This window comes from Cherax quadricarinatus, chromosome 37, assembly GCF_038502225.1.
Source record: "Cherax quadricarinatus isolate ZL_2023a chromosome 37, ASM3850222v1, whole genome shotgun sequence".
Classification (NCBI taxonomy): Eukaryota; Metazoa; Arthropoda; class Malacostraca; order Decapoda; family Parastacidae; genus Cherax; species Cherax quadricarinatus.
The window spans coordinates 2,221,771-2,244,270 of NC_091328.1; the positions used below are offsets into that span (position 1 = coordinate 2,221,771).

Consider the following 22,500-nt stretch of genomic DNA (forward strand, 5'->3'; position numbering starts at 1 on the left):
CCTACATGGTGGTAAACTATCCTACATGGTGGTAGACCATCCTACATGGTGGTAGACCATCCTACATGGTGGTAGACCATCCTACATGGTGGTAGACCATCCTACATGATGGTAAACTATCCTACATGGTGGTAGACCATCCAACATGGTGGTAGACCATCCTACATGGTGGTAGACCATCCTACATGGTGGTAGACAATCCTACATGGTGGTAGACCATCCTACATGGTGGTAGACCATCCTACATGGTGGTAAACTATCCTACATGGTGGTAGACCATCCTACATGGTGGTAGACCATCCTACATGGTGGTAGACCATCCTACATGGTGGTAGACCATCCTACATGGTGGTAAACTATCCTACATGGTGGTAGACCATCCTACATGATGGTAAACTATCCTACATGGTGGTAGACCATCCTACATGGTGGTAGACCATCCTACATGGTGGTAGACCATCCTACATGGTGGTAGACCATCCTACATGGTGGTAAACTATCCTACATGGTGGTAGACCATCCTACATGGTGGTAGACCATCCTACATGGTGGTAGACCATCCTACATGGTGGTAGACCATCCTACATGGTGGTAGACCATCCTACATGGTGGTAGACCATCCTACATGGTGGTAGACCATCCTACATGGTGGTAGACCATCCTACATGGTGGTAGACCATCCTACATGGTGGTAGACTATCCTACATGGTGGTAGACCATCCTACATGGTGGTAGACCATCCTACATGGTGGTAGACCATCCTACATGGTGGTAGACCATCCTACATGGTGGTAGACCATCCAACATGGTGGTAGACCATCCTACATGGTGGATGACCATCCTACATGGTGGTAAACTATCCTACATGGTGGTAGACAATCCTACATGGTGGATGACCATCCTACATGGTGATAAACTATCCTACATGGTGGTAGACCATCCTACATGGTGGTAAACTATCCTACATGGTGGTAGACCATCCTACATGGTGGTAGACCATCCTACATGGTGGTAAACTATCCTACATGGTGGTAGACCATCCTACATGGTGGTAGACCATCCTACATGGTGGTAGACCATCCTACATGGTGGTAAACTATCCTACATGGTGGTAAACTATCCTACATGGTGGAAGACCATCCTACATGGTGGTAGACCATCCTACATGGTGGTAGACCATCCTACATGGTGGTAAACCATCCTACATGGTGGTAGACCATCCTACATGGTGGTAGACCATCCTACATGGTGGTAGACCATCCTACATGGTGGTAGACCATCCTACATGGTGGTAGACCATCCTACATGGTGGTAGACCATCCTACATGGTGGTAGACCATCCTACATGGTGGTAGGTGGTTTACCATCCTACATGGTGGTAGACCATCCTACATGGTGGTAGACCATCCTACATGGTGGTAGACCATCCTACATGGTGGTAGACCATCCTACATGGTGGTAGACCATCCTACATGGTGGTAGACCATCCTACATGGTGGTAGACCATCCTAAAGGGTGGTAAATCCTACATGGTGGTAAACCATCCTACATGGTGGTACCTCCTACATGGTGGTAGGTGGTACCATCCTACATGGTGGTCCTACATGGTGGTAGACCATCCTACATGGTGGTAGACCATCCTACAAGGTGGTAGACCATCCTACATGGTGGTAGACCATCCTACATGGTGGTAGACCATCCTACATGGTGGTAGACCATCCTACATGGTGGTAGACCATCCTACATGGTGGTAGACCATCCTACATGGTGGTAGACCATCCTACATGGTGGTAGACCATCCTACATGGTGGTAGACCATCCTACATGGTGGTAAACTATCCTACATGGTGGTAAACCATCCTACATGGTGGTAGACCATCCTACATGGTGGTAGACCATCCTACATGGTGGTAGACCATCCTACATGGTGGTAGACCATCCTACATGGTGGTAGACCATCCTACATGGTGGTAGACCATCCTACATGGTGGTAGACCATCCTACATGGTGGTAGACCATCCTACATGGTGGTAGACCATCCTACATGGTGGTAGACCATCCTACATGGTGGTAGACCATCCTACATGGTGGTAGACCATCCTACATGGTGGTAGACCATCCTACATGGTGGTAGACCATCCTACATGGTGGTAGACCATCCTACATGGTGGTAGACCATCCTACATGGTGGTAGACCATCCTACATGGTGGTAGACCATCCTACATGGTGGTAGACCATCCTACATGGTGGTAGACCACATGGTGGTAGACCATCCTACATGGTGGTAGACCATCCTACATGGTGGTAGACCATCCTACATGGTGGTAGACCATCCTACATGGTGGTAGACCATCCTACATGGTGGTAGACCATCCTACATGGTGGTAGACCATCCTACATGGTGGTAGACCATCCTACATGGTGGTAGACCATCCTACATGGTGGTAGACCATCCTACATGGTGGTAGACCATCCTACATGGTGGTAGACCATCCTACATGGTGGTAGACCATCCTACATGGTGGTAGACCATCCTACATGGTGGTAGACCATCCTACATGGTGGTAGACCATCCTACATGGTGGTAGACCATCCTACATGGTGGTAGACCATCCTACATGGTGGTAGACCATCCTACATGGTGGTAGACCATCCTACATGGTGGTAGACCATCCTACATGGTGGTAGACCATCCTACATGGTGGTAGACCATCCTACATGGTGGTAGACCATCCTACATGGTGGTAGACCATCCTACATGGTGGTAGACCATCCTACATGGTGGTAGACCATCCTACATGGTGGTAGACCATCCTACATGGTGGTAGACCATCCTACATGGTGGTAGACCATCCTACATGGTGGTAGACCATCCTACATGGTGGTAGACCATCCTACATGGTGGTAGACCATCCTACATGGTGGTAGACCATCCTACATGGTGGTAGACCATCCTACATGGTGGTAGACCATCCTACATGGTGGTAGACCATCCTACATGGTGGTAGACCATCCTACATGGTGGTAGACCATCCTACATGGTGGTAGACCATCCTACATGGTGGTAGACCATCCTACATGGTGGTAGACCATCCTACATGGTGGTAGACCATCCTACATGGTGGTAGACCATCCTACATGGTGGTAGACCATCCTACATGGTGGTAGACCATCCTACATGGTGGTAGACCATCCTACATGGTGGTAGACCATCCTACATGGTGGTAGACCATCCTACATGGTGGTAGACCATCCTACATGGTGGTAGACCATCCTACATGGTGGTACATGGTGGTAGACCATCCTACATGGTGGTAGACCATCCTACATGGTGGTAGACCATCCTACATGGTGGTAGACCATCCTACATGGTGGTAGACCATCCTACATGGTGGTAGACCATCCTACATGGTGGTAGACCATCCTACATGGTGGTAGACCATCCTACATGGTGGTAGACCATCCTACATGGTGGTAGACCATCCTACATGGTGGTAGACCATCCTACATGGTGGTAGACCATCCTACATGGTGGTAGACCATCCTACATGGTGGTAGACCATCCTACATGGTGGTAGACCATCCTACATGGTGGTAGACCATCCTACATGGTGGTAGACCATCCTACATGGTGGTAGACCATCCTACATGGTGGTAGACCATCCTACATGGTGGTAGACCATCCTACATGGTGGTAGACCATCCTACATGGTGGTAGACCATCCTACATGGTGGTAGACCATCCTACATGGTGGTAGACCATCCTACATGGTGGTAGACCATCCTACATGGTGGTAGACCATCCTACATGGTGGTAGGGTAGACCATCCTACATGGTGGTAGACCATCCTACATGGTGGTAGACCATCCTACAAGGTGGTAGACCATCCTACATGGTGGTAGACCATTTTACATGGTGGTAGGGTAGACCATCCTACATGGTGGTAGACCATCCTACATGGTGGTAGACCATCCTACATGGTGGTAGACCATCCTACATGGTGGTAGACCATCCTACATGGTGGTAGACCATCCTACATGGTGGTAGACCATCCTACATGGTGGTAGACCATCCTACATGGTGGTAGACCATCCTACATGGTGGTAGACCATCCTACATGGTGGTAGACCATCCTACATGGTGGTAGACCATCCTACATGGTGGTAGACCATCCTACATGGTGGTAGACCATCCTACATGGTGGTAGACCATCCTACATGGTGGTAGACCATCCTACATGGTGGTAGACCATCCTACATGGTGGTAGACCATCCTACATGGTGGTAGACCATCCTACATGGTGGTAGACCATCCTACATGGTGGTAGACCATCCTACATGGTGGTAGACCATCCTACATGGTGGTAGACCATCCTACATGGTGGTAGACCATCCTACATGGTGGTAGACCATCCTACATGGTGGTAGACCATCCTACATGGTGGTCCTACATGGTGGTAGACCATCCTACATGGTGGTAGACCATCCTACATGGTGGTAGACCATCCTACATGGTGGTAGACCATCCTACATGGTGGTAGACCATCCTACATGGTGGTAGACCATCCTACATGGTGGTAGACCATCCTACATGGTGGTAGACCATCCTACATGGTGGTAGACCATCCTACATGGTGGTAGACCATCCTACATGGTGGTAGACCATCCTACATGGTGGTAGACCATCCTACATGGTGGTAGACCATCCTACATGGTGGTAGACCATCCTACATGGTGGTAGACCATCCTACATGGTGGTAGACCATCCTACATGGTGGTAGACCATCCTACATGGTGGTAGACCATCCTACATGGTGGTAGACCATCCTACATGGTGGTAGACCATCCTACATGGTGGTAGACCATCCTACATGGTGGTAGACCATCCTACATGGTGGTAGACCATCCTACATGGTGGTAGACCATCCTACATGGTGGTAGACCATCCTACATGGTGGTAGACCATCCTACATGGTGGTAGACCATCCTACATGGTGGTAGACCATCCTACATGGTGGTAGACCATCCTACATGGTGGTAGACCATCCTACATGGTGGTAGACCATCCTACATGGTGGTAGACATCCTACATGGTGGTAGACCATCCTACATGGTGGTAGACCATCCTACATGGTGGTAGACCATCCTACATGGTGGTAGACCATCCTACATGGTGGTAGACCATCCTACATGGTGGTAGACCATCCTACATGGTGGTAGACCATCCTACATGGTGGTAGACCATCCTACATGGTGGTAGACCATCCTACATGGTGGTAGACCATCCTACATGGTGGTAGACCATCCTACATGGTGGTAGACCATCCTACATGGTGGTAGACCATCCTACATGGTGGTAGACCATCCTACATGGTGGTAGACCATCCTACATGGTGGTAGACCATCCTACATGGTGGTAGACCATCCTACATGGTGGTAGACCATCCTACATGGTGGTAGACCATCATTCAGGGTGGTAGACCATCCTACATGGTGGTAGACCATCCTACATGGTGGTAGACCATCCTACATGGTGGTAGACCATCCTACATGGTGGTAGACCATCCTACATGGTGGTAGACCATCCTACATGGTGGTAGACCATCCTACATGGTGGTAGACCATCCTACATGGTGGTAGACCATCCTACATGGTGGTAGACCATCCTACATGGTGGTAGACCATCCTACATGGTGGTAGACCATCCTACATGGTGGTAGACCATCCTACATGGTGGTAGACCATCCTACATGGTGGTAGACCATCCTACATGGTGGTAGACCATCCTACATGGTGGTAGACCATCCTACATGGTGGTAGACCATCCTACATGGTGGTAGACCATCAGAAATGGTGTTAGACCATCCTACATGGTGGTAGACCATCCTACATGGTGGTAGACCATCCTACATGGTGGTAGACCATCCTACATGGTGGTAGACCATCCTACATGGTGGTAGACCATCCTACATGGTGGTAGACCATCCTACATGGTGGTAGACCATCCTACATGGTGGTAGACCATCCTACATGGTGGTAGACCATCCTACATGGTGGTAGACCATCCTACATGGTGGTAGACCATCCTACATGGTGGTAGACCATCCTACATGGTGGTAGACCATCCTACATGGTGGTAGACCATCCTACATGGTGGTAGACCATCCTACATGGTGGTAGACCATCCTACATGGTGGTAGACCATCCTACATGGTGGTAGACCATCCTACATGGTGGTAGACCATCCTACATGGTGGTAGACCATCCTACATGGTGGTAGACCATCCTACATGGTGGTAGACCATCCTACATGGTGGTAGACCATCCTACATGGTGGTAGACCATCCTACATGGTGGTAGACCATCCTACATGGTGGTAGACCATCCTACATCGCCAAGTAACACAAACTCCATCTCTGCTGATAGAAAGTCTTCGACGAAACACTTGAAGATATTCATCATCCTACTGAAGTCTGCCACCTCTGACTGCCACCTCTGACTGCCACCTCTGACTGCCACCTCTGACTGCCACCTCTGACTGCCACCTCTGACTGCCACCTCTGACTGCCACCTCTGACTGCCACCTCTGACTGCCACCTCTGACTGCCACCTCTGACTGCCACCTCTGACTGCCACCTCTGACTTCCACCTCTGACTGCCACCTCTGACTGCCATCTCTGACTGCCACCTCTGACTGCCACCTCTGACTGCCACCTCTGACTGCCACCTCTGACTGCCACCTCTGACTGCCACCTCTGACTGCCACCTCTGACTGCCACCTCTGACTGCCACCTCTGACTGCCACCTCTGACTGCCACCTCTGACTGCCACCTCTGACTGCCACCTCTGACTGCCACCTCTGACTGCTACCTCTGACTGCCACCTCTGACTGCCACCTCTGACTGCCACCTCTGACTGCCACCTCCGACTGCCACCTCTGACTGCTACCTCTGACTGCCACCTCTGACTGCTACCTCTGACTGCTACCTCTGACTGCCACCTCTGACTGCCACCTCTGACTGCCACCTCTGACTGCTACCTCTGACTGCCACCTCTGACTGCCACCTCTGACTGCCACCTCTGACTGCCACCTCTGACTGCCACCTCTGACTGCCACCTCTGACTGCCACCTCTGACTGCCACCTCCGACTGCCACCTCTGACTGCCACCTCTGACTACCACCTCTGACTGCCACCTCTGACTGCCACCTCTGACTGCCACCTCTGACTGCCACCTCTGACTGCCACCTCTGACTGCCACCTCTGACTGCCACCTCTGACTGCCACCTCTTACTGCCACCTCTGACTGCCATCTCTGACTGCCACCTCTGACTGCCACCTCTGACTGCCACCTCTGACTGCCACCTCTGACTGCCACCTCTGACTGCCACCTCTGACTGCCACCTCTGACTGCCACCTCTGACTGCCACCTCTGACTGCCACCTCTGACTGCCACCTCTGACTGCCACCTCTGACTGCCACCTCTGACTGCCACCTCTGACTGCCACCTCTGACTGCCACCTCTGACTGCCACCTCTGACTGCCACCTCTGACTGCCACCTCTGACTGCCACCTCTGACTGCCACCTCTGACTGCCACCTCTGACTGCCACCTCTGACTGCCACCTCTGACTGCCACCTCTGACTGCCACCTCTGACTGCCACCTCTGACTGCCACCTCTGACTGCCACCTCTGACTGCCACCTCTGACTGCCACCTCTGACTGCCACCTCTGACTGCCACCTCTGACTGCCACCTCTGACTGCCACCTCTGACTGCCACCTCTGACTGCCACCTCTGACTGCCACCTCTGACTGCCACCTCTGACTGCCACCTCTGACTGCCACCTCTGACTGCCACCTCTGACTGCCACCTCTGACTGCCACCTCTGACTGCCACCTCTGACTGCCACCTCTGACTGCCACCTCTGACTGCCACCTCTGACTGCCACCTCTGACTGCCACCTCTGACTGCCACCTCTGACTGCCACCTCTGACTGCCACCTCTGACTGCCACCTCTGACTGCCACCTCTGACTGCCACCTCTGACTGCCACCTCTGACTGCCACCTCTGACTGCCACCTCTGACTGCCACCTCTGACTGCCACCTCTGACTGCCACCTCTGACTGCCACCTCTGACTGCCACCTCTGACTGCCACCTCTGACTGCCACCTCTGACTGCCACCTCTGACTGCCACCTCTGACTGCCACCTCTGACTGCCACCTCTGACTGCCACCTCTGACTGCCACCTCTGACTGCCACCTCTGACTGCCACCTCTGACTGCCACCTCTGACTGCCACCTCTGACTGCCACCTCTGACTGCCACCTCTGACTGCCACCTCTGACTGCCACCTCTGACTGCCACCTCTGACTGCCACCTCTGACTGCCACCTCTGACTGCCACCTCTGACTGCCACCTCTGACTGCCACCTCTGACTGCCACCTCTGACTGCCACCTCTGACTGCCACCTCTGACTGCCACCTCTGACTGCCACCTCTGACTGCCACCTCTGACTGCCACCTCTGACTGCCACCTCTGACTGCCACCTCTGACTGCCACCTCTGACTGCCACCTCTGACTGCCACCTCTGACTGCCACCTCTGACTGCCACCTCTGACTGCCACCTCTGACTGACTGCCACCTCTGACTGCCACCTCTGACTGCCACCTCTGACTGCCACCTCTGACTGCCACCTCTGACTGCCACCTCTGACTGCCACCTCTGACTGCCACCTCTGACTGCCACCTCTGACTGCCACCTCTGACTGCCACCTCTGACTGCCACCTCTGACTGCCACCTCTGACTGCCACTTCTGACTGCCACCTCTGACTGCCACCTCTGACTCCCACCTCTGACTCCCACCTCTGACTGCCACCTCTGACTGCCACCTCTGTCTGCCACTTCTGACTGCCACCTCTGACTGCCACCTCTGACTGCCACTTCTGACTGCCTCCTCTGACTGCCACCTCTGACTCCCACCTCTGACTGCCACCTCTGACTGCCACCTCTGACTGCCACCTCTGACTGCCACTTCTGACTGCCACCTCTGACTGCCACCTCTGACTGCCACCTCTGACTGCCACCTCTGACTGCCACCTCTGACTGCCACTTCTGACTGCCACCTCTGACTGCCACTTCTGACTGCCACCTCTGACTGCCACCTCCGACTGCCACCTCTGACTGCCACCTCTGACTGCCACCTCTGACTGCCACCTCTGACTGCCACCTCTGACTGCCACCTCTGACTGCTACCTCTGACTGCCACCTCTGACTGCCACCTCTGACTGCCACCTCTGACTGCCACCTCTGACTGCCACCTCTGACTGCCACCTCTGACTGCCATCTCTGACTGCCACCTCTGACTGCCACCTCTGACTGCCACCTCTGACTGCCACCTCTGACTGCCACCTCTGACTGCCACCTCTGACTGCCACCTCTGACTGCCACCTCTGACTGCCACCTCTGACTACCACCTCTGACTGCCACCTCTGACTGCCACCTCTGACTGACTGCCACCTCTGGCTGCCACCTCTGACTGCCACCTCTGACTGCCACCTCCGACTGCCACCTCTGACTGCCACCTCCGACTGCCACCTCTGACTGCCACCTCTGACTGCCACCTCTGACTGCCACCTCTGACTGCCACCTCTGACTGCCACCTCTGACTGCCACCTCCGACTGCCACCTCTGACTGCCACCTCTGACTGCCACCTCTGACTGCCACCTCTGACTGCCACCTCCGACTGCCACCTCTGACTGCCACCTCTGACTGCCACCTCTGACTGCCACCTCTGACTGCCACCTCTGACTGCCACCTCTGACTGCCACCTCTGACTGTTACATTTCACCACTAACACAACCATCCTGTCATGAAATATGACAGAGGGAAGCACCTGCTTTGTGTTCCCACTATAGTAACTATCACATAAAATAGTGTAGGTCCAGGACTGGAACAATGTTCCAGACCATGGAGCAAGTCTTCTCCAGGCTGTGAGTGTCCACTTCAATGTTACTTCTTCCAGGGTGATGGACTGGTTACATCGTCTACACATCTGTACTGCTATACATGTATCTTACCAACCCGTCGGTATAGTATACCGCTCTAACATTCCAGTAACTCTGTTGTAGAAGCCGTTGTTCTGTTCGAAGCTGTTAGATATTAGACGGATTGTATGGCTGTTTTTCCACAGTGTCGCTGTTTACCTCCATCGTGTCACTGACTCTGGTGACAGACGATGGGTGCAGGAGGAGGTGCAGGAGGAGGTGCAGGAGGAGGTGCAGGAGAAGGTGCAGGAGGAGGTGCAGGAGGAGGTGCAGGAGGAGATGCAGGTGGAGGTGCAGGAGGAGGTGCAGGAGGAGGTGCAGGAGGAGATGCAGGAGGAGGTGCAGAAGGAGGTGGAGAAGGAGGTGCAGGAGGAGGTGCAGGTGGAGGTGCAGGAGGAGGCGCAGAAGGAGGTGCAGGAGGAGATGTAAGATGAGGTGCAGGAATAGGTGCAGAAGGAGGTGCAGGAGGAGGTGCAGGAGGAGGTGCAGGAGGAGGTGCAGGAGGAGGTGCAGGAGGAGGTGCACGAGGAGGTGCAGGAGGAGATGCAGGTGGAGGTGCAGGAGGAGGTGCAGGAGGAGGTGCAGGAGGAGATGCAGGTGGAGGTGCAGGAGGAGGTGCAGAAGGAGGTGGAGAAGGAGGTGCAGGAGGAGGTGCAGGTGGAGGTGCAGGAGGAGGCGCAGAAGGAGGTGCAGGAGGAGGTGCAAGATGAGGGGCAGGAAGAGGTGCAGAAGGAGGTGCAGGAGGAGGTGCAGGAGGAGGTGCAGGAGGAGGTGCAGGAGGAGGTGCAGGTGGAGGTGCAGGAGGAGGTGCAGAAGGAGGTGCAGGAGGAGGTGCAGGATGAGGTGCAGGAAGAGGTGCAGAAGGAAGTGCAGAAGGAGGTGCAGGAGGAGGTGCAGGAGGAGGTGCAGAAGGAGGTGCAGGAGGAGGTGCAGGAGGAGGTGCAGGAAGAGGTGCAGGAAGAGGTGCAGGAGGAGGTGCAGGAGGAGGTGCAGGAGGAGGTGCAGGAGGAGGTGCAGGAGGAGGTGCAGGAGGAGGTGCAGGAGGAGGTGCAGGAGGAGGTGCAGGTGGAGGTGCAGGAGGAGGTGCAGAAGGAGGTGCAGGAGGAGGTGCAGGATGAGGTGCAGGAAGAGGTGCAGAAGGAAGTGCAGAAGGAGGTGCAGGAGGAGGTGCAGGAGGAGGTGCAGAAGGAGGTGCAGGAGGAGGTGCAGGAGGAGGTGCAGGAAGAGGTGCAGGAAGAGGTGCAGGAGGAGATGCAGGAGGAGGTGCAGGAGGAGGTGCAGGAGGAGGTGCAGGAGGAGGTGCAGGAGGAGGTGCAGGAGGAGGTGCAGGAGGAGGTGCAGGAGGAGGTGCAGGAGGAGGTGTTGAACATAAACTTCGGGCATTAATATTCCACTGCACGAAGCTCATTCTCCCACCACACCAGTGTTGGTGATTACGGTACCTCAGCCACCCTGCCACCTACCTACCACCCTGCCACCCACCTACCACCCTGCCACCCACCTACCACCCTGCCACCCACCTACCACCCTGCCACCCACCTACCACCCTGCCACCTACCTACCACCCTGCCACCCACCTACCACCCTGCCACCAACCTACCACCCTGCCACCCACCTACCACCCTGCCACCCACCTACCACCCTGCCACCCACCTACCACCCTGCCACCCACCTACCACCCTGCCACCTACCTACCACCCTGCCACCTACCTACCACCCTGCCACCCACCTACCACCCTGCCACCTACCTACCACCCTGCCACCCACCTACCACCCTGCCACCCACCTACCACCCTGCCACCTACCTACCACCCTGCCACCCACCTACCACCCTGCCACCCACCTACCACCCTGCCACCCACCTACCACCCTGCCACCTACCTACCACCCTGCCACCCACCCACCACCCTGCCACCCACCCACCACCCTGCCACCCACCTCCCACCCTGCCACCCACCTACCACCCTGCCACCTACCTACCACCCTGCCACCCACCTACCACCCTGCCACCCACCTACCACCCTGCCACCCACCTACCACCCTGCCACCGACCCACCACCCTGCCACCCACCTACCACCCTGCCACCCACCTACCACCCTGCCACCTACCTACCACCCTGCCACCCACCTACCACCCTGCCACCCACCTACCACCCTGCCACCTACCTACCACCCTGCCACCCACCTACCACCTTGCCACCCAGCTATCACCCTGCCACCCAGCTATCACCATGCCACCCAGCTACCACCCTGCCAACCAGTTATCACCCAGCCACCCAGCTACCCACACCACCACCCAGCACCCACACAACCACCCAACCACCTTGCCACCCAGCCCAGCCACCCACACCATCACCACCCATCCACATAATTATCCTCTGAATTGTGGCAGCGGTCGGATACAAACCTGTGTCTCCCAGAAACTCAGTGAATTAAGCTGGCTTATTGTACCTGATAAACTGTAAGATCAGGGAAACAAGAGTGATACTCACCTGTGTCTGTCAGGAATCTGCTGGAAGACAGTCTTGTCGGGCTGAGGGCTCATCCTCAGTTGTAAGAACCTCAGCCTGCAACACGGTACAACCTCAGCCTGCAACACGGTACAACTTCAGCCTGCAACACAGTACAATCTCAGCATTCAACACAGTACAACCTCAGCCTGCAACACAGTACAACCTCAGCATGCAACACAGTACAACCTCAGCATGCAACACAGTACAACCTCAGCCTGCAACACAGTACAGCCTCAGCATGCAAAACAGTACAACCTCAGCAAGCAACACAGTACAACCTCAGCCTGCAACACAGTACAACTTCAGCCTGCAACACAGTACAACCTCAGCCTGCAACACAGTACAGCCTCAGCATGCAACACAGTACAACCTCAGCATGCAACACAGTACAACCTCAGCATGTAACACAGTACAACCTCAGCCTGCAACACAGTACAACCTCAGCCTGCAACACAGTACAACCTCAGCATGCAACACAGTACAACCTCAGCATGCAACACATTACAACCTCAGCCTGCAACACAGTACAACCTCAGCCTGCAACACAGTACAACCTCAGCATGCAACACAGTACAACCTCAGCCTGCAACACAGTACAACCTCAGCATGCAACACTGTACAACCTCAGCATGCAACACAGTACAACCTCAGCATGCAACACAGTACAACCTCAGCATGCAACACAGTACAACCTCAGCCTGCAACACAGTACAACCTCAGCCTGCAACACAGTACAACCTCAGCCTGCAACACAGTACAACCTCAGCCTGCAACACAGTGCAACCTCAGCCTGCAACACAGTACAACCTCAGCCTGCAACACAGTACAACCTCAGCATGCAACACAGTACAACCTCAGCATGCAACACAGTACAACCTCAGCCTGCAACACAGTACAACCTCAGCATGCAACACAGTACAACCTCAGCATGCAACACAGTACAACCTCAGCCTGCAACACAGTACAACCTCAGCCTGCAACACAGTACAACCTCAGCATGCAACACAGTACAACCTCAGCATGCAACACAGTACAACCTCAGCCTGCAACACAGTACAACCTTAGCATGCAACACAGTACAACCTCAGCATGCAACACAGTACAACCTCAGCATGCAACACAGTACAACCTCAGCATGCAACACAGTACAACCTCAGCCTGCAACACAGTACAACCTCTGCCTGCAACACAGTACAACCTCAGCATGCAACACAGTACAACCTCAGCATGCAACACAGTACAACCTCAGCATGCAACACAGTACAACCTCAGCCTGCAACACAGTACAACCTCAGCCTGCAACACAGTACAACCTCAGCATGCAACACAGTACAACCTCAGCCTGCAACACAGTACAACCTCAGCATGCAACACAGTACAACCTCAGCCTGCAACACAGTACAACCTCAGCCTGCAACACAGTACAACCTCAGCATGCAACACAGTACAACCTCAGCCTGCAACACAGTACAACCTCAGCATGCAACACAGTACAACCTCAGCATGCAACACAGTACAACCTCAGCATGCAACACAGTACAACCTCAGCATGCAACACAGTACAACCTCAGCATGCAACACAGTACAACCTCAGCATGCAACACAGTACAACCTCAGCATGCAACACAGTACCTGATGACGAATAAGACACTTAGGCAACACATGGAAATGTTCCGCCAACCAGTGGTTTCTTCAGTCCAATGCAAAGAAACAATTGAAGATGAGGACTGTGAGGTGATCATTCCCTTAGTGTTGGAGTCAATGTGTTCAGTGATGGAGTGAACACAGCAGGCAGAGAGAGAGAGAGAGAGAGAGAGAGAGACAGAGAAGACAGACAGACAGACAGACAGAGACAGAGAGTAATTGAATTAATAGTTGTCAGTTACATACAATTAGTATGGTGGTCAACTTTAAGGAACAGAGGAGGGGGCCAAGAAGGCAGCTGAGAGGTGAGGCAGCTGAGAGGTGAGGCAGCTGAGAGGTGAGGCAGCTGAGAGGTGAGGCAGCTGAGAAGTGAGGCAGCTGAGAGATGAGGCAGCTGAGAGGTGAGGCAGCTGAGAGGTGAGGCAGCTGAGAGGTGAGGCAGCTGAGAGGTGAGGCAGCTGAGAGGTGAGGCAGCTGAGAGGTGAGGCAGCTGAGAGATGAGGCAGCTGAGAGGTGAGGCAGCTGAGAGGTGAGGCAGCTGAGAGGTGAGGCAGCTGAGAGGTGAGGCAGCTGAGAGGTGAGGCAGCTGAGAGGTGAGGCAGCTGAGAGGTGAGGCAGCTGAGAGGTGAGGCAGCTGAGAGGTGAGGCAGCTGAGAGATGAGGCAGCTGAGAGGTGAGGCAGCTGAGAGGTGAGGCAGCTGAGAGGTGAGGCAGCTGAGAGATGAGGCAGCTGAGAGGTGAGGCAGCTGAGAGGTGAGGCAGCTGAGAGGTGAGGCAGCTAAGAGGTGAGGCAGCTGAGAGGTGAGGCAGCTGAGAGGTGAGGCAGCTGAGAGGTGAGGCAGCTGAAAGGTGAGGCAGCTGAGAGGTGAGGCACCTGAGAGGTGAGGCAGCTGACAGGTGAGGCAGCTGAGAGGTGAAGCAGCTGAGAGCTGAGGCAGCTGAGAGGTGAGGCAGCTGAGAGCTGAGGCAGCTGAGAGCTGAGGCAGCTGAGAGCTGAGGCAGTTGAGAGGTGAGGCAGTTGAGAGGTGAGGCAGCTGAGAGGTGAGGCAGCTGAGAGGTGAGGCAGCTGACAGGTGAGGCAGCTGAGAGGTGAGGCAGCTGAGAGCTGAGGCAGCTGACAGGTGAGGAAGCTGAGAGGTGAGGCAGCTGAGAGGTGAGGCAGCTGAGAGGTGAGGCAGCTGACAGGTGAGGCAGCTGACAGGTGAGGCAACTGAGAGCTGAGGCAGCTGAGAGGTGAGGCAGCTGAGAGGTGAGGCAGCTGAGACGTGAGGCAGCTGAGAGGTGAGTCAGCTGGGAGCTGAGGCAGCTGAGAGCTGAGGCAGCTGACAGGTGAGGCAGCAGAGAGGTGAGGCAGCTGAGAGGTGAGGCAGCTGAGAGGTGAGGCAGCTGAGAGGTGAGGCAGCTGACAGGTGAGGCAGCTGAGAGGTGAGGCAGCTGAGAGGTGAGGCAGCTGAGAGGTGAGGCAGCTGAGAGGTGAGGCAGCTGAGAGGTGAGGCAGCTGAGAGGTGAGGCAGCTGAGAGGTGAGGCAGCTGACAGGTGAGGCAGCTGACAGGTGAGGCAGCTGACAGGTGAGGCAGCTGACAGGTGAGGCAGCTGACAGGTGAGGCAGCTGAGAGGTGAGGCAGCTGACAGGTGAGGCAGCTTAGGAATGACCACCTAGGTAGGTGTGATGAATGATGGACGATATAGTGACGTAGGTGCAGGTGCAGGTGCACAGCCAGGGGCAGGAAAAGGTGCAGAAGCAGGTGCAGAGGCAGGTGCAGGGGCAGGTGCAGAGAGAGGTGCAGAGGCAGGTGCAGAGGCAGGTGCAGAGGCAGGTGCAGGTGGAGGGGCAGGTTCAGAGACAAGTGCAGAGGCAGGTGCAGAGGCAGGTGCAGGGGCAGGGGCAGGGGCAGGTGCAGAGACAGGTGCAGAGGCAGGTGCAGGGGCAGGTGCAGAGACAGGTGCAGAGGCAGGTGCAGGGGCAGGTGCAGAAACAGGTGCAGAGGCAGGTGCAGTGGCAGGTGCAGAGACAGGTGCAGAGGCAGGTGTAGAGGCAGGTGCAGAGGCAGGTGCAGAGGCAGGTGCAGAGGCAGGTGCAGGGGCAGGTGCAGAGACAAGTGCAGAGGCAGGTGCAGAGGCAGGTGCAGGTGCAGAGGCAGGTGCAAGGGCAGGTGCAGAGACAGGTGCAGAGGCAGGTGCAGAGGCAGGTGCAGAGGCAGGTGCAGGGGCAGGTGCAGAGACAAGTGCAGAGGCAGGTGCAGAGGCAGGTGCAGGTGCAGGTGCAGAGGCAGGTTCAGGGACAGGTGCAGGTGCAGGGGCGGGGGCAGGTGCAGGTGCAGGTGCATTGGTGGGTGCAAGGGCGGGTGCAGGTGCAAGTGCAGGTGCAGGGGCAGGTGCAGGTGCAGGTGCAGGTGCAGGTGCAGGTGCAGGTGCAGGTGCAGGTGCAGGGGAGGGTGCAGGTGCAGGGGCAGGTGCAAGTGCAGGGGCAGGGGCAGGTGCAGGTGCAGGTGCAGGGGCAGATGCAGGTGCAGGGGCAGGTGCAGGTGCAGGGGCAGATGCAGGTGCAGATGTAGGTGCAGGTGCAGGGGCAGGTGCAAGTGCAGGGGCAGGGGCAGGTGCAGGTGCAGGGGCAGATGCAGGGACAGGTGCAGGGGCAGGGGCAGGTGCAGGGACAGGTGCAGGGGCAGGTGCAGGTGCAGGGGCAGGGGCAGGTGCAGGTGCAGGGTCAGGCGCAGTTGCAGGAACAGGTGCAGGTGCAGGGGTAGGTGCGGGAACAGGTGCAGGTGCAGGAGCAGGTGCAGGTGCAGGGGCAGAAGCAGGCACAGCGGCAGGTGCAGGGACAGGTGCAGGGGCAGGGGCAGGTGCTGGGACAGGTGCAGGGGCAGGTGCAGGTGCAGGGGCAGGGGCAGGTGCAGGTGCAGGGGCAGGTGCAGTTGCAGGAACAGGTGCAGGTGCAGGGGCAGGTGTAGGTACAGATGCAGGTGCAGGAGCAGGCGCAGGTGCAGGGGCAGGGGCATGTGCATGTGCAGGGGCAGGTGCAGGGGAAGGTGCAGGTGCAGGTGCAGGGGCAGGTGCAGGTGCAGGGGCAGGTGCAGGGGCAGGTGCAGGTGCAGGGGCGGGTGCAGGTGCAGGGGCAGATGCAGGTGCAGGTGCAGGTGCAGGTGCAGGTGCAGGTGCAGGGGTAGATGCAGGAACAGGTGCAGGGGCAGGTGCAGGTGCAGGTGCAGGGGCAGATGCAGGTGCAGATGTAGGTGCAGGTGCAGGGGCAGGTGCAGGTGCAGAGGCAGGGGCAGGTGCAGGGGCAGGGGCAGGGGCAGGTGCAGGTGCAGGTGCAGGTGCAGGGACAGGTGCAGGGGCAGGGGCAGGTGCAGGGGCAGGTGCAGGTACAGGTGCAGGTGCAGGAGCAGGTGCAGGGGCAGGGGCAGGGGCAGGTGCATGTACAGGTGCAGGTGCAGGTGCAGGGGCAGATGCAGGTGCAGGGGCAGGTGCAGGAACAGGTGCAGGTGCAGGTACAGGTGCAGGTACAGGTGCAGGTGCAGGAGCAGGTGCAGGTGCAGGGGCAGGGGCAGGTGCATGTGCATGTGCAGGGGCAGGGGCAGGTGCAGGGGCAGGTGCAGGGGCAGGGGCAGGTGCAGGGGCAGGGACAGATGAAGGGGCAGGTGCAGGGGCAAGGGCAGGTGCAGGTGCAGGGGCAGGTGCAGGTGCAGGGGCAGATGCAGGTGCAGGTGCAGAGGCAGTTGCAGGGGCAGGTGCAGGTGCAGGTGCAGGGGCAGGTACAAGTACAGGTGCAGGGGCAGGGACAGGTGCAGGGGCAGGCGCAGGTGCAGGTGCAGGGGCAGGGGCGGGTGCAGGTGCAGGGGCGGGTGCAGGTGCAGGGGCAGATGCAGGTGCAGGTGCAGAGGCAGGTGCAGGTGCAGGGGCAGATGCACGTGCAGATGTAGGTGCATTTGCAGGGGCAGGTGCAGGTGCAGGGGCAGGTGCAGGTGCAGGGGCAGGGGCAGGTGCAGGTGCAGGGGCAGGTGCAGGTGCAGGGGCAGGTGCAGGTTCAGGGGCAGAGGCAGGTGCAGGTTCAGGGGCAGGTGCAGGTGCAGGGGCAGGTGCAGGTGCAGGGACAGGTGCAGGTGCAAGGGCAGGTGCAGGTTCAGGTGCAGGTGCAGGAGCAGGTGCAGGGGCAGGGGCAGGGGAGGGCATGTGCAGGTGCAGGGGCAGGGAGGGGGCAGGTGCAGGGGCAGATGCAGGTGCAGGGGGCAGGTGCAGGTGCAGGGGCGAGGGGCAGGTGCGGGGGCAGGGGACAGGTGCAGGTGCAGGGGCAGGTGCAGGGGCAGGTGCAGGGGCAGATGCAGGTGCAGGTGCAGGGGCAGTTGCAGGGACAGGTGCAGGTGCAGATGCAGGGGCAGGTGCAAGTGCAGGTGCCGGGGCAGGGGCAGGGACATGTGCAGATGCAGGGGCAGGGGCAGGTGCAGGGGCAGGTGCAGGGGCAGGTGCAGGGGCAGGTGCAGGGGCAGATGCAGGTGCAGGTGCAGGGGCAGGGGCAGGTGCAGGGGCAGGTGCAGGGGCAGGTGCAGGGGCAGATGCAGGTGCAGGTGCAGGGGCAGTTGCAGGGGCAGGTGCAGGTGCAGATGCAGGGGCAGGATGCAGGGAGGTGCAGGTGCCGGGGCAGGGGCAGGGACATGTGCAGATGCAGGGGCAGGTGCAGGTGCAGGGGCAGGTGCAGGGGCAGGTGCAGGGGCAGGTGCAGGGGCAAGGGCAGGTGCAGGGGCAGGGACAGGTGCAGGTGCAGATGCAGGGGCAGGGGCAGGGGCAGGTGCAAGTGCAGGGGCAGGGACAGGTGCAGATACAAGTGCAGCGGCAGGTGCAGCGGCAGGTGCAGGTGCAGCAGCAGGTGCAGGTGCAGGTGCAGGGGCAGGGGCAGGGGCAGGTGCAGCGGAAGGTGCAGGTGCAGGGGCAGGTGCAGGGGCATGTGCAGATTCAGGTGCAGGTGCAGGAGCAGGGGCAGGTCCTGGGGCAAGGGCAAGGGCAAGTGCAGGTGCAGGTGCAGGGGCAGGGACAGGTGCAGGCGCAGGCGCAGGGGCAGGTGCAGGGACAAGGGCAGGTGCAGGTGCAGAATCAGGGGCAGGTGCAGGGGCAGGTGCAGGTGCAGAATCAGGGGCAGGTGCAGGGGCAGGGGCATGTGCAGGTGCAGGTGCAGGTGCAGGGTGGGGGCGGAGTGCAGGTTCAGGGGAGGGCAGGGGGCAGGTGCAGTGCGGGAGGGGCAGGTGCAGGTGCAGGGGCAGGTGCAGGTTCAGGGGCAGGTGCAGGTGCAGGGGCAGGTGCAGGTTCAGGGGCAGGTGCAGGTGCAGGGGCAGGTGCAGGTTCAGGGGCAGGGGCAGGTGCAGGTTCAGGGGCAGGTGCAGGTGCAGGGGCAGGTGCAGGTTCAGGGGCAGGGGCAGGTACAGGTTCAGGGGCAGGGGCTGGTGCAGGTTCAGGGGCAGGTGCAGGTGCAGGGGCAGGTGCAGGTTCAGGGGCAGAGGCAGGTGGGCAGGTTCAGGGGCAGGTGCAGGTGCAGGGGCAGGTGCAGGTTCAGGGGCAGGGGCAGGTGCAGGTTAGGGGCAGGGGCAGGTGCAGGGGCAGGGGCAGGGGCAGGTGCAGGGGCAGGTGCAGGGGGCAGGGGGCAGGGGCGGAGGGGGCAGGTGCAGGGGCGGGAGGTGCAGGTTCAGGGGCAGGGGCAGGTGCAGGGGCAGGGACAGGGGCAGGGGCAGGGACAGGGGCAGGGACAGAACACGTTGCAACAACACTCACTACCTCGCCACCCAAAACCTTGCACACCTTTAACATTGCTCTGTACCCCTGCTGTCCCTCCTCCTCCCTCCCTCCTCCCTCCTCCCTCCTCCCTCCATCCACTCCCTCCCTCCCCTCCCTCCATCATCCTCCCTCCCTCCTCCCTCCCTCCCTCCCTTCTCTCCCTCCCCTCCCTCCCTCCTCTCCTCCTCCCTCCCTCCTCCCTCCCTCCTCCCTCCCTCCCTCCTCCTCCTCCCTCCCTCCATCATCCTCCCTCCCTCCTCCCTCCTCCCTCCCTCCCTCCCTCCCTCCATCCACTCCTCCATCCTCCTCCCTCCCTCCTCCCTCCCTCCCTCCCTCCATCATCCCTCCTCCCTCCCTCCCTCCCTCCCTCCATCACTCCTCCTCCCTCCCTCCTCCCTCCCTCCATCCTCCCTCCCTCCCTCCATCACTCCTCCTCCCTCCCTCCTCCTCCCTCCCTCCTCCTCCCTCCTCCATCCATCCCTCCTCCCTCCATCCTCCTCCTCCCTCCTTCCATCCATCCTCCTCCTCCCTCCCTCCTCCATCCACCCTCCCTCCCTCCTATCACCTCCTCCCTCCCTCCTCCCTCCCTCCCTCCCTCCATCACTCCCTCCTCCCTCCCATCCATCCTCCCTCCCTCCTCCCTCCTCCCTCCCTCCTCCATCCTCCCTCCCTCCCTCCATCCATCACCCCCCTCCATCCTCCCTCCCTCCTCCCTCCTCCCTCCATCCTCCTCCCTCCCTCCCTCCATCACTCCTCCCTCCCTCCCTCCCTCCCTCCCTCCCTCCCTCCATCACTCCCTCCCTCCCTCCCTCCCTCCATCCTCCCTCCTCCTCCATCACTCCTCCCTCCCTCCTCCATCATCCCCCTCCATCTCCCTCCCTCCTCCTCCCTCCTCCTCCCTCCCATCCACCTCCCTCCTCCCTCCTCCATCACCCCTCCATCACTCCCTCCCTCCCTCCTCCCTCCCTCCTCCTCCCTCCCTCCATCACTCCCTCCCTCCCTCCATCACTCCCTCCTCCTCCTCCCTCCCTCCACTCCTCCCTCCCTCCTCCCTCCCTCCCTCCTCCCTCCCTCCCTCCTCCTCCCTCCTCCCTTTCTCCATCCTCCCTCCTCCTCCATCCCCCATCCACCCCTCATCCTCCCTCCTCCTCCATCACTCCCTCCTCCCTCCCTCCATCACCCCCTCCATCCCCTCCTCCTCCTCCCTCCCTCCCTCCCTCCCTCCATCCACTCCCTCCATCCCTCCCTCCCTCCTCCTCCCTCCATCACTCCTCCCTCCTCCCTCCATCACCCCCCTCCCTCCCTCCATCCTCCCTCCTCCTCCCTTTCTCTCCCTCCTCCCTCCCTCCCTCCTCCACCTCCCTCCATCCCTCCCTCCCCTCCCTCCATCACTCCCCTCCTCCCTCCCTCCATCACCCCCTCCATCCTCCCTCCCTCCCTCCCTCCTCCCTCCCTCCCTCCCTCCATCCATCCCTCCTTCCCTCCCTCCCTCCTCCCTCCCCCTCCCTCCCTCCCTCCTCCTCCCTCCCTCCCTCCTCCCTCCTCCATCACCCCCTCCATCACTCCCTCCTCCTCCTCCCTCCTCCCTCCATCCCACCCCCTCCATCACTCCCTCCCTCCCTCCCTCCCTCCCTCCATCCTCCCCCCCCTCCATCCCTCCCTCCCTCCCTCCCTCCATCACCCCCTCCATCCTCCCTCCCTCCTCCTCCTCCCTCCCTCCTCCCTCCATCTCCCTCCCTCCCTCCTCCCTCCCCTCCTCCCTCCTCCATCACTCCCTCCCTCCCTCCCTCCTCCCTCCATCCTCCTCCCTCCCCACCATCACTCCCTCTCTCCCTCCCCACCATCACTCCCTCCCTCCATCCCTCCTCCATCCCTCCCTTCATCCTCCCTCCCTCCCTCCCTCCCTCCCTCCTCCCCTCCCTCCCTCCCCTCTGTTCATCCCTCCCTCCCTCCTCCCTCCCTCCCTCCTCTCTCCTCTCCCTCTCTCCCTCCCTCCATTCTCCTCCCTCCCTCCTCCTCCCTCCCTCCCTCCCTCCCTCCCTCCCTCCCTCTCTCCCTCCCTCTCTCCTCCACTCCCTCCCTCCATCCCTCCCTTCATACATCCATCCATCCATCCATCCATCCTCCCCTCCCTCCATCCCAATCTCCATCCTCCCCTTCATCCCTCCCTCCCTCCCTCCTCCCTCCCTCCTCCCTCCATCACTCCTCCTCCCTCCCTCCCTTCATCACCCTCCCTCCCTCCCTCCCACTTCCCATCCCTCCCTCCCTCCATCCATCACTCCCTCCCTTCGTCCATCCCTCCCTCCATCTCTTCCCTCCCCTCCCCATCCCTCCCTCCAACTCTCCATCCTACCATCCCTCCATCCCACCTTCCCTCCATCTTACCCTCCCTCCATTCCTTCTCTCCCTCTTTCCCTCATTTTTTCCCTTCTGCTCCCACGCTCTTCCTAACATATAACTTTAATGTTCCCTCTCTCTCTCTCTCTCTCTCTCTCTCTCTCTCTTTTTTTTTTTTTTTTTTTTTTTTTTTTTT

The 22,500-nt window shown here is 58.4% G+C and overlaps 1 protein-coding gene across 1 annotated transcript in view; it reads right to left on the minus strand.

Moving 5' to 3' along the window:
* Positions 1–18,377, minus strand: part of LOC138853662 (proline-rich protein 36-like) — a 26,307-nt gene extending 7,930 nt beyond the window's left edge. The window contains exons 1-3 of the mRNA XM_070091709.1: positions 17,060–18,377; positions 10,414–11,408; positions 8,794–9,022 (exon numbers count right to left, since the gene is read on the minus strand). Coding sequence (XP_069947810.1) covers positions 8,794–9,022; positions 10,414–11,408; positions 17,060–18,377 — 2,542 coding nt within the window. The remainder of the gene's footprint in view (positions 1–8,793; positions 9,023–10,413; positions 11,409–17,059) is intronic.
* Between the last annotated feature and the right edge of the window lie 4,123 nt (positions 18,378–22,500).